This window comes from Mustela nigripes, chromosome 10, assembly GCF_022355385.1.
Source record: "Mustela nigripes isolate SB6536 chromosome 10, MUSNIG.SB6536, whole genome shotgun sequence".
NCBI classification, from domain to species: domain Eukaryota; kingdom Metazoa; phylum Chordata; class Mammalia; order Carnivora; family Mustelidae; genus Mustela; species Mustela nigripes.
The window spans coordinates 42,195,570-42,208,449 of NC_081566.1; the positions used below are offsets into that span (position 1 = coordinate 42,195,570).

At 50.2% G+C, this 12,880-nt stretch overlaps 1 protein-coding gene across 17 annotated transcripts in view; it reads left to right on the forward strand.

Moving 5' to 3' along the window:
- Positions 1-2,084: 2,084 nt before the first annotated feature.
- The window catches only part of NFASC (neurofascin), a 174,994-nt gene continuing 164,198 nt past the window's right edge, over positions 2,085-12,880 (forward strand). For all 17 annotated transcript variants that reach the window (XM_059413205.1, XM_059413212.1, XM_059413215.1 and 14 more), the window contains exon 1: positions 2,085-2,231. In XM_059413205.1, the coding sequence (XP_059269188.1) occupies positions 2,125-2,231 (107 nt within the window). In that variant the 5' untranslated portion in view covers positions 2,085-2,124. The remainder of the gene's footprint in view (positions 2,232-12,880) is intronic.

Here is a 12,880-nt window from a genome sequence, read left to right on the forward strand (position 1 = left end):
GAATTATAATTACTGTAAACAAACAAGTAAACAAAACATGATAATTATTAAGTCCAGAAAAGACCAGAACGTTTGCAGGAAAAGCAAAGGTCAGTTGTGAATAGGGTTTTAGTTGTCCTAGTAAATACTTCTTTGGATATAACCAATATCAAGACATGACGAAATTGGGAGGTGGGGGGCGGGGGACAGGAAAGCTATGTGAGAGATGAAGATAGGGCTGAAAGAGTGTGTCTTATAGGGTTTTCACTACTCACCAAGAGATAATGCCTGAACCAGAAGCAAGAAGTAGCAATTTAGCACGTTATTTAGAAATAGGGAGGAAAAGAAACAGCTCAGAAGAGTTGAAAGTGATGGCTTCTGGCAAGGAAGAGCATGAGGGAAATGTATTTTTAAGAAATCTATAATGATTGGACTCTGATTCAGCTCTATGTTTGTGTAGCTTTAATTATATTTTCTAAAGAAATAAAAGGAAAATAAGTAAATTGCCCAAGTTGACCCAGATCTGATGTGGTGGACGTAGGATTTGAACTCCCACAGGCTGCCTCTAGAGCTAATGGCAAAGCCACTGTGCAGTATGGCCTATGAAATACCTATGTCCTAGCGCTATAAACAGCAAGTCGCTGATATATATACAAGAAACCCAGTGGATGAATTTAGTGCTTAAAAAAGGGAAATTATTGGGGCGCCTGGGTGGCTCAGTGGGTTAAGCCTCTGCCTTCGGCACAGGTCATGATCTCAGGGTCTGGGATGGAGCCCCACATTGGGTTCTCTGCTCATCGGGGAGCCTGCTTCTCTCTCTGCCTGCCTCTCTCTCTGCCTACTTGTGATCTCTGTCAGTCAAATAAATAAATAAATAATAATTTTTTTAAAAAGGAAAATTATTTTCTTTCTCACATTGAGCCAGTCACGTGGACACTTCTGGTAAGGAAGAGAGTGGGGTCCTGCCCTGGGTTCAGGCCTGAGGGGCCCTGGTGCTTTGAAGCACCTTCCTCTGAGTTCTCTAAGGCCCTCCAATGCCTGGGGACAGTGTCGTCCGGACGGGGCTCCCCAGTTTCCAGATTCTCCCCTTCAGAGAATTTTCCAACCCTGTACACTCCCTCCTGCCCCTCCCCAAAGGGGTTGACCAGACACCCCCAGGAGCCTCAAGAATGGGCTACAAGGCCATCCCAGGGCCTGGGGTCAGGCCAGGCTCCAGGAGGGTACACTATTTCATTCATCGGATTGTGTGAGGCCAGGCTGCCAGAATGATGCTGAGGAGATCATGAGTGAAATCAGATTGTTTGTGTAGATGAGGGTCCTGCAGAAACTTTTGCCCAGGGGCAGCTATGCTTTCAGGCCCTTGCCCTATGGACGGTCCTCTGTTTCCCATGACATAGTCCTTACCCCATAGCTCTGGTTGCAGGTCTCAAAACAGCCAACGGAAGAGGGGAACATTTTGTCAGTTACCTGTAAGATCCCGCCCTCAACTTTTCACTGTTCATTGGAGGAGGACATTGAGGAAGTGTCATGTCCTTGTGAGAGACTTAGTCACAGGGCCAGGACTAACACTGAGATCTCTGGCCTCCCGGTCACTGGACTTCTTCCATCCTATCTCAAGTTTGGGATCAGGCCTGCGTCCCCGGAGGGCAGAACAGAATCTCCCGTTTTTAAACGACGACCACGCTAGCCCCTGCAGGAATCGCAACTTTCTGACACCCCTAATTCGGGATCCCAACCATTCTTCAATCAACAAACGTCCCTGGAGAGTCTACCCGGAGCAAGCAAGTCTCCCTGGGAACACAAGCGCTCCGACACATTTCTGCCCCCAAGAAGTCACAGTCTGATGGTGGAGGGGCATTTTCAGGGCAAAACCCGATACCGCGGGGGCTTCCCGGACGCTCCTTTCCAATGCCGGTGAGCGGGTCGGGGAGAAGAGAAGGGAGGAGCTTTTTTTCCCGGCGGCGCAGGCCTAGCGAACCGCTCCCGGACGCGCCGGGCGGGGCGGCGCTCGGAGCATCTTCCTGCCCCCACCTCTCCGTCCGGGTCCCCGCCCGGCGCGCGAAGGGAGGGGCGCGGGGGCGCGCACGCAGGACGGCGGGGCCGCGCCGGCCGCCCGGGGACGCGCACGGGCCGGTCTCTGCCCTAATGCGGCGGCTGGCGGCGAGAGGCGCTGCAGGGGACGCGGGGGAAGTGGCGGCGCCGGCGACGGACAGCACGGACTGCGCCCAGGGCCGGAGCCCGCGCCCTCGGAGGTAGGCGAGCGCGGATACCGGACAGGTGGGGGTGCGGTAGAACGGGGGTCTTGGAAACCCATCTAGCGACACCCCCTTGTTGCCGCCCTCTTCTGCCCGTCTCCATCCCCCGACCGGTCCCCATCCCCCTCTGACTACATCCCCGTCCCTTCTCGTCTCCACACCATCACCTGCCCCGAATCCATCCTGCTCTGTGGCTATCTGCATCCACCCCCATTCAGCTCTCACCCCCCTGCCCACCCAACACCCTTTCTGTCTCATTGGCCTCATTCCCTCCCTCTCCCTGCATCCTCGACCTCTTCTCCTTGCTTTCCGTCCCTGCCTCATCCACAGCGCTGCCCTATACCTGTTTACCTCCACACCCCGCTCTGGATGACCCCATCTTTCCTATCCCTCACATCAGCCCCTCAATTTGGCCTCCCCTGTCCTCATCCCCACCTCATATCCCGTCACTCTGTGTGCCTGTCTCTCCATCTGCTCCCTCAGTTTTGTCCTCCCCAGGTCCCTCTGCACACCCTGTCCCAGCCGCTTCCCAGCTGCCTCTTGGTTTCCTCCTGCACTATAGTCCCTCTCAAGAACCCCATCTTCCCCTTCATGTCTATTAGCTGGCCTGCCCCCCATCACCTTTCCCATTTGCCCTTCCTGGTGCTCTGTGTATCCACAAGGCTTGTACTGAGCCCCCATCACCTGACACGGGGCCCTCCTTCCCTGCTTGGGGAGGCCTAGGGCTCTGAAGGCCTGATGTAGTCACGGTTGCGGAATCCACTTATAACCTCTTTCTTCATGTTTGATCCAATTCATGGCTTGGGGGTGAAGGATGCTGGGGGATAGTCAGCCTCTTGTGTTCCTCAGCCTTCCCTGGTTCAGGTTGGTTTCCTAGATGGACTGTGGGAGGGAGTGCTAAGCATAGGGGAACTAGATTGGGCAAGAGGCAAGGTCCAAGGGAATGGCTGAGGACCGCTTACTGGTCTTGTTCTGAGCTCTGGGATGCAAAGGCCTGGATGTGGAGCCCCGCTGGAAGGTTGGAGAATTTTGGATTTTAGAGACAATTCTTCTTCAGTCTCCAAGTTGGCACAGCTGCCATGAGTGTGGCCCATGGGCTGGGCTGGAGAGAGGGCAGACTGCTGAATCACTTAGACTCTGGTCCCCACAGCAGCCCCTCTCCTGCCTCAAGCCAGGTTCTGCTCCTGATTCCTTTCTTGGCATTTGGCAGCAGGCTGTGTGTGTGTGTGTGTGTGTGTGTGTGTGTGTGTTGGGCAGAGATGCCTCCTCCCCCAGTCTGGAGGAATAGATGACAGTGCCCCTTTCCAGCCTGTCTGTCTGCCTGGGATGAGGGCCTGGTGTAGCTACCCTTGGAACCATGATGAGCCCTGCTGGGGCCCAATCAAAGCTCCAGCGACGGCAGACTGCAGGCCTTTGAGACATGGTTGGGCAGGAGTTGAATTGTTTGTATGGGGCCAGAGACCAGCAGGTTCAGAACCCACCGAACTTGAGACATAAATAGGAGAAGCCCGGGGAAAATGTGTGTGGTGAGTGGAGGCTCTGGAGGACAGGGGCCATACCAGCTGTGGGAGTGGGGAACAGGGAGAAGAGGGAAGGCAGAAACCTGTCCTCCGCTCTGGTTTGGGGATGGTTGGATCTGGTGGAATTGCGCTACAGGAGGAATTGGACGAAATTGGGGAGGGGGAGTGTCATTCTAATCTTTTGTGTTGACGGAGTTGGCCCTTCTTTGTGTGTGTGTTGAGAAAACTGCTGGGTTTTCTTTTCTTCCTTTTTTGTTTTTTTGAGTTGCACTTCTGAGGGATTAATATCTTCCCCTTTGGATTCAGCTGAAAGTGTGTGTGTGTGTGTGTGTGTGTGTGTGTGTAGATAAAGAATGAGAATAGCACAAATGAGGAAAGAGACTCATTCACATTTAACCCCACAAATTGTGTTTGCTCCCTCGGACAGGGGATGGTAGCCCAGTTCCTGTCTTGGGACTTCAGCTAAATCCCCAGGGCTTAAATTGGGGGTGAATAGCACATTGCTGATGGGTTCTGTCCCATCTCCGTAAGGGTCCCTCTCTTTAAAAATCCCAGTGTTTGGACTCCAGCTCCTGTGCTACAACCCTAAAGGGGACTTAGGCACTGCCTGGCAAGGGGGAGGGGCATGCGTCTAGGGGGCTGGCTGCCCACCACTTTGTAACCTTTCTGCGCCCCCTCCCGTCATAGGGGGTGGGGCAGGAAGCTTCCCCAGGCCTTTCCTGGCCGGGGGAGGAGGCAACACCTGGAGCTCTCCGGGAGAGCTGATTGGATTAAGGTTCTGACGTTGAAATGCTTGATTGGGGCTGAGGTTATGTGGGGGATTCTGATAACAAGGTAAAGTATTTGCTGCTTTTGTGCAATGACTGTTATCCCAGATCCCTAGTTTAGCATCACAGAGGCTTCGCAGAGATAAATCAAGGCACAGAGAAAGAGGAGTGGGCTCTCCCGAGAGCTGGAGCCACATGCAGCGGGCTCCCTGTGGGCTGAAGCCGACTGGCTTCCGGGGCTGCTGCTTTCGGGGCACATTGAGGAGGTGGCTGTTCTCCGGGGTGGGGGGAGTTCTGGCTTGGCTATCTGAGGAGGAGGTACAGAGGAAGGTCCCTTTTCTGCAGTGACCGAGGGACAGAATTCGAAGGCTCCCATCACTCTGTTCTTGCATCTTGTTCCCTTCCCTTGGCACCACTGTCCTCTAAGCCCATCAGAGAGCTGGCATGTGAGGCTCATCACTTAGTCTTTACAGAAAAGAAATCCTTAGGACACCAGAAAGTTGAGGGGGGAGACAGAGTAGTTTAGTCTTCAGTCTGTTGGGCCTGGAGGACGGGGGTGTGGGGGAGCGGGGGTTGGGGGCAAGGCCAACCGGCTTAAGGCCGGGCTCCGTACTTATTTATTTAGCAAATACAAATGAAGCCTGCAGTTGCTGCCCTGCTCCGTGTGGGGCTTGTAGAGATGAAAACTGAGACAGCGTCTGGTCTCTCAGAGCTCCCAGTGTCCCGGAGAAGAGAGACAAGTAAACAGACAAGCACCGCAGATAAGCTTGAGCGAGAACATCTGGACAAGGATGTAGAGAGGCGGGTCCTCCATTCCAGTGGTATCAGCCCCCTCGCTTCCAGAACCATGAAGATGACTGGGTGAGTCTGTCCAGAAGGGCAGGTCCAGTCTGGCCCTAAAGTCGACTAAGGAAAAGGATAGAAGAGGAGGTGAGCTGTAAGATATTACCAGATCCCTGGCTTTAGGGGGAAGAGCTAGGACAGCTGAACCTCAGTGGGTGCTGCTTTAGCCCATGGGGGGAGGGCACCCAGAGGGAACTCTGGGGCAAGTTCAAGGCTACTCAACTCTCCCATTACCATCTCCTAAGCCCTTGTATTTTAGGGGCAAACTGTGGTCTGGGTATGCTTAGAATGTTACAGGGAGTCAGAGGAAAAGAAGCCCAGTCTGCTGTCCCAGGAGCTAACTATCTGATGGGAAGTAGCAAGTATACGCCGAGGTATACAAGAGGTATACGCTCAGAAACAAGATAAGGAGGAAAATCCCAAGCTCTGGTAGGTGGGGAAGGGTCTTGGTGTCCTGGGGAGGTCAGAACCAGGTGGGATTCATCAGAGAAGTCCAGGTGGGGGAGGGCCTCCCCTTGAAGTTATTCCCTTGAGCACAGGACACCGGGCACATCCACAGTTGAACTGGGAAAGAACGTGAGGATGGAGACCCTCAGTCTTATCTGTCTGAGGAGGCCCCTTCTTCCCCACACACTAAATTTAGCTCGTTTCATTAGTGTGTCCTGAGTCTTTGAATATATCCAAGGAATTGTGCTAGGGACTGGGGTCTGAGTGAGTTGGAGAGACAGAAACAAAAACAAAGGAAAATTCAGTACAAGAAATGCTCTAGCAGGGGCTGGATGAGTTCTTGGCATTGTAGGAGCATGGCTGAGGGGTCATGGTAGACACGGTAGGATTGTCTTCCACAGTTGAGATACACCCTGTTTTGGCCAGAGCAGCTCGATATCAAACTTTGGAGCATTTACTCAAAATGCCCAGCTAGAGCCCACACCTAACTGCAAGGGCAGAGGTTGGATGCATCCGGCCTGGTCCTTGGGCTTACAGGGGAGGGCTCTGGGAGTTAATGGCCGTGCTGGGTGCTTGAGTAGGCACTTCCGAAGCTCTGCTGACCAGCAGCACCAGTCAGGTTGTGCCAGCCAACTGGAGAACTCCTGAGCCACCCTCCTTTCCTTAGACCTCGAGGCAGGCCAAGAAAAATAAGTGTCATACTATCATAGTCATCATTCTAGGTTTGCTGTGTGCTGGGCACTCTACTCTGTGCTTGTATGCATCACTTCATGTAATCTTCATAAGGGTAAACCCTAAAAAAAAAAAGAAGTATTGCTAGGATTCTGGTTTTATAGATAAGGAAGCAGAGTCAGAAAGGTGGTTATTTACGATTGAAGAACAGGTAAGTTGTAGAGCTAGAATTTAAACCTGTGTGTATTTGCCATCAAAGCTCATATGCCTCTCCTATATATTACTGGAGAGTAAAAATAAAAACCTGGGATGTTTTAGCCCAAGGCTGTCTAGGAAAATCTATTAGAAAGGCCCAGTTATCATACATCTTTGAGTACCTCCTATGTCCTTCTGCAGGATACAGAAACTTTCAAATGGGGGAAATACATGGAAATATACGACAACTCTTAGGAATCATCTAAGACAGTATGCAATTAAGTCTTCAGACCCTGGAGAGTAGAACTTCAAGAGTGATCCCTCCATATGACTGTTAGAGTCAGGGAGGTGACAGGCGTAGTAGAAACAACTCAGCCTTTGAGGTCAGACTTACATTCAAACCTTGGTTCTTCCAAGGAGCTGCAGCTTGCCCATCTGTAACGTGGAGATGTTAATATGAACCTTGCAGGGCTGTTCTAAGGATTAAATGTGAGAAGGCAGTGAAGGCCCCAGCAGGGCACCTGGCTGGTAATAAGTACTCACCAAATGTCAGTGGCTCTTCACAGAGGAGGTGAGAGTGGGGCTGAGGCCTGCAGAATCCCTTGACTTGGTGGAAGAGGAGATTATCCTAGATGAGGGAACCCACCAGGTGTAACCCACCAGTTAAAACCTGATGGGTGCGGGTTCCCTGGGAAAGAAGTGACCTCCCTCATCTAGCCTGCTCTCCCCAGGTCCTTGTGGTGAAGTCTTATAGGAAAAGGACATCACCCTGAAAAGCAGGAGGGGCTTCTCTTTTACTTCCGGCTCTATCCTGAACAGAGCTTAAATGTGTTTCTGTTTGTAAAAGCAAAAGATTGCTGCAAGTCTCTTGTCCTAGAAGCTCATGTCTCTGGAATATGTCATTGATTAATTTCTTGTCCTGACCTTCTTCTCCCAAAGGTCATGCCTTGATAAAGTTAGAGCACCTGCGGTGCGGTGGGCTCATCTCCTGGGGCCGTTGTCATCCTGCCTCTCTCCTGCCACTCCCTTCTCTGGGAAGCAGCTGCCTGAGCATCTGCTTTCTCCTCCTTCACCTGCTCCTCCTCACTCATCCCCTCCCAAGCTGGGCCAGCCCCTCCTGAAAGGCCTCCCTGGCAGCCCCTCTCCCCGTCATTATGATGCTAATCGTGTTGTTAATTTTTCTGAGATGCTGAAAGAAAGCCCCAATCTGTTCTAATGAATTTAATTAGAGAGGGGCTTGGAGGGCTTCAGAACCTCTTACCAGGATCACAATCAACAGAGTTAACGAGATAAACAGCCTGGGATCAGCGGCTCAGGGGTAGGAAGGGAGGATTTCCCACTCAGTCCTAGAATGAGGAAAGCCCCCAGCACCCAGACTTGGAAGAAGGCTGTGCGAGCCGCTGTTGACTTGTGGGTTCTCTTTTGGGCTGTTTCCGCCCACCCCACCCAGCCCCAGGTGCACGGAGCTTTATACCTAGTTCTGCCCTTCAGTGGGAGCTACACCTCTGAGAAGGTCCTTTCGTTGTCATCATCATCACCCAGTATTTGTTGAGCACCTGCTGTGGGCACAAGGGGTCCGGCACCATCTTCTGGAGGCTCATGAGACCCCGTCTCCTCCCTAAAGAGAAATGAAGATATGTGTTCATATGTAAGAAACATTTGTTAATTCCAGACAGTAAATGCTCGAAGATTGGCAGGAGATTATGTTAGGCTTAGGTGATCTGGAAAAGCTTCTTGCGAGAGGAAGTACTTGAGGTCTTGAGATAGCAAAACTTGAAGACTTAATAATCAGAACTCTTGGAGTAAGAGTAGGAATGTGCAGATCTTCGGAATGAATAAATGGTATGGTTGGGTGCGTGTAATTCAGTAGTGAGGGAATGTGTTGGGGACGGTTTATTGAGATGTAATTGTAGAGGACCCAGGGTGCTGGAGTCTTTGCTCTTCTAACCTTATTGTGCTGGAGTCTTCTCTGTGCTTTCCTTTTCTGGAAACTTAGCATGACCAGCTTGGGGGAGTGCCTAAAAGAGGATGGTTTTTGTGCTGAGCTCACTGTCCTGGATCTAGTTTAGGCCAGTGGGGGTGGATTGACCAGATGCTAAGTTTTGTTCTCTGATCTTGTGATTTTCTGGGATGCAAGTGAATGGCTGGCAGAGCAATTCCAAGGACTTTTCCCGGTGAGAGTTCCCTCCTTCTTTATTGATGCTGGCCAATTTCCTTTGGCAGTAGCATCTTTTGCAAGTATTCCGTGGAATCTTCCAGTTCCAGGGTCAGTGAGTTTCGTAACTTGTCTCTTTATATTACTAAGACTTCTCAGAGTGTGTGTATGTTCATGTGTGTTTGTGCTTGGGGGGGTACATGTTGCCTATGTTAGTGGAATTAGTCCAACTGGATCCTGATTCTGTTCAGATCTTTATTTGCAACACAACAGTTGTTGAACATTTGTGAGCCTTAATTTCTCCAGGTACGAGGGAGGAAAAGTCATCCCTATATCTTATTGTGCCTGTGGATCCATAAACTGAATGCTTTGAGAATAGGATTTCAAACACAAGGAAGAATTATAACTAGGATTTTTGACAGGAAGTACAACACTGAGCTGAAATTTTAAGTCAGTTCTCCGTCCCCTCTGGAACTTCTACCTGTGAGATTAGCCAATGTTTTATTTGGGGGCATCACCAAAGATGATGCCTTTTGTTATTTGCCATAGTCTGTCTGGGCTTATGCATCATTAGTGGTGAAGTTAACACCGCTGTCAGCTGTTGGTTGGCCTGTACGTGTGTGTTTATATTGGAGACACTGTTATAATGTCCATTGTGTGGTATTTTTCCACACGTTGGTGGTGACATGTTCTTTATGAAGGAAAATGCCTTTGAGGCCACAGGCGATTTTCCTATGCTGACGTAGACAAGGACAGGACAGAAACTAGATCTCTTTCTGATCATCAGCACACACTGAGTGGAATTGAAGGCTTTGGGACTCACGTTGGGAACTAAACCAGAGTTCTCTGGCTGACCCAAGCCCTGGGCTATGCCTTGTGGGTTTTTTTTTTAAATATATTATAAAATATATATAATATTTGTTGCACCTACAGTCAGTCTTCAAAGGCTCTATTTGCATGGCACACTTCTAGGTGGCTTCTTGTTTTGAGAGCATCTTTAATCTCAGAGAATGTTAGAGATGGTCTAATCCAAGATCATTATTTGACCGACCAAGAAACAGACTCAAAAGGGCTACATACTCTGCTCGTGGCTGCACGGCTAGTTGCTGGCAGAGGTAGTTCTTCACATACTGGACCACTGGGAACTTTAAAAATTACAGATAAACCTAGTAATTGTGCAGAGGATAAGTAATTAAGTTCCCTAAAGCATTATCTAAACCAATAATGCTTTGGGATATCAGAGAAGAGAGGAAATTCATGTAGACTAAAGTCCTTTGGGAAGGTTTTGAAGAGAAGCAGAGGCTGGTTTGGGCCTAGGGATGGGTTGGGTTTGAGTAGATGGAGGAAATGGACCTTTCTGGTGGGGTACAGGAACATAAGCAAAGGTTCACAGGAGGGAAGCTGTGTTCAGGCATTGTACTGGCCAGACTAGAGCAGTGGGAGGTATAGCTGAAGGGACTGGCTGGGGCCAGAGTGTGGAGAATCCCGACCTTGATTGAGTAGTTGGTGAGGAGCATTTGAAGCTTCTTGATTGAGCTTGCTCTGTGTCTGGGATGGTGTTTGAGAGTTAGTTCCTTCTGAAAGGGCGTTGGGCAAACCGGAATGCTGGAACTTTCTCTCGCTGGCTTAGGGAGGGAGCTTGCTGCTGTCCAGGGTGCTGACCTGCCTCTGAAAGATTTTCCTCCCCAATGATGCCAGGTTAGAAGGTAAAGCCAGAGAATGTTTAGAACAACCCAAAGGGATCTAGAAAACAATTCTGGCTAGGACTAGGAAATGCGTGGGCTTTCTGGCATCAGCCTAGTTTACCCCATCTGACTTTGCAGTCCTTGTAATGAAAGCAAAAGTGTGGATTGGGGGAACTAGTAAATGGCCCTTTTAAGGCGAGACCATGTGTGTGCACATTTGCATGCTAAAATGACCCAATTTGTAGCCTAGTAAATTTTGCCTTAGAGTCTGTATTTACATGAGAGTCTCAGCCCATTTCTTCTTTCATTGTGAAAATGCACTCCCTCTACTCAACATTTCAGAGTGTCTAAAACCTCTCCAGGGGGCATCTGGGTGGCTCAGTCCATTAAGCATCTGCCTTTGACTCAGGTCATGATCCCAGGGTCCTGGGATCAAGCCCCACATCGGGCTCCCTGCTCAGTGGGGAATCTGCTTCTCCTCTCCTTCCGCAGCTCCCCCTGCTTGTGCTATCTCTCTCTGTCAAATAAATAAAATCTTTTTTTTTTTTTTTTTTAAAGCCACTCTGTAAGTAAGTAATAATAACCTGTCAAAAGACCGGAGTACAAAATTTCCATTGTGTTGGCATATGCAGTGTACATAGGCGTGCCTAACCTTATCATAAATGTGCTCGATTTCCGTGGGTCTCTGGTCTTAGGTTTGGCACATATAATCTGATTTCCTAAACCAGACTGCATGCTTTTTGAAGATGTGCCTTACAGTTTTCTTCCGTAGAATCTCAGTGTGCTGATAGTAATCCTTAATGAACGCCTGCTAGTGAGTAGCTCTCTTTGTTAGCCTGGAGCTATGGGTTTGGCTCCTAGAAAATGTGTGCACATGAATACAAATAATATTTATTGAGCCCCTGCTGGGTGTAAGTCTCTGTACTTGGTACTGTGGGCAGTGACAAAGGAGGAGCCGGGATGGCTGCTCTCAGTCTAATGAGAGAGCAAAGGCAGGCACGTGTGAAAACAACACACACACACATGACTGATAGACAGAAACAAAGACAGAGTGGTAGCAGGGATGCAGATCTGCGAGTGGGTTGCAGGATGCCAGCAGGGGCAAGATTTTGTGTGTGTCTCTGTCTGGCCTTCTCTCCTCGAGGATTCCCTTCTTCATGAGGCGTAGCTGGTACCAGCCACCTCCTTGCCTCCAAGGACAGTGCTGCCTTTATGGCTGGTCAGGCAGCTCGATGTCTCACTGGGGTTGGGCTTAGGCGGGGCTGTCCTGAGCTGGCCTCTTCCTTAAAGAGTACTCGGGAAGGGAGAGAGGGCTGTGTGGAAGAGAAAGACACTCCTTTTCTTCTGGTCACTGAAATGGTGACAGGGTCTAGCTCTTGAAATTCCTTCCAGCACAGAAGGGTTTTGTTGGGATCCCAGCAGCTCTTGTACACGGAGCTCCGTGATGCGGGGTCAGGCAGCTCTGAGAGAGACAGGAAAGGCAGAGCTTGGTGGCGTGGCTCCCGACAGTCACCTGAGCTCCCCTGCTTTACCCTCATGGAGTGTGCGCTGCCTGATGGGGAGCAGGTGGGCTGTGTCTCCCAGCTGGGCCTAGGGTGGGGGACTTCTCTGGTTGACTCACAGGAAGGAGCCTGCCCTTTCCCACCTTCTGTGGGCACACAAGTCACCTAGGACCTTGTTAAAGTGCACAGGCAGACTGATGAGGTCTGGTTGGGCCTGAGTTTCTGCATTCCTTACCAGCTCCCAGGGGTTGCCAGTACTGCTGGTCGGCAGACCATACTCAGCAAACAGGCAAGGCCCTGTTTGTGGGTTGTCAACCTGGAAACATGCTAGTCTCACGTGGGGAGATTTCAAAATATGCAGACGCTGGGACCCACTCTACAGCCCAATAACATAATCTCTGAGAGTTGGGTCCAGGCACCAGAATGTTTGAAAAGCCCCCTCCATGATTCTGATATGTATATATCAGAATGTATATGTATATGTATATGTATATGTATATGTATATGTATATATCTCAGCCTTGGCTTAGAACCACTGGCCATCTGGATGGTCTTTCTCTTTCCTCTGATATGCTTTCCACCTGACTGTGCCTTCCTTACCCCAAGAGACAGGGCACAGAACGTCTTATAGCAGATTACCAGTCATGCCCTACAGTCATCCTCAGTCAGCTCAGCTGGTAACAGAATGATGTGTCCCCGTCTATCACTCTGGCCACCGCTCCCTTGCATGTACCATCGGCCACGAGGGATCGAAGAACGGCTGGCTTAGAGCAGGACAGTGCTACTCTTGGGATGACAAGTCAGAGAGGGCATCCAGTACCTAGAACCATGCCTGGAACTTGGGAAACTTTCAGGAAGTC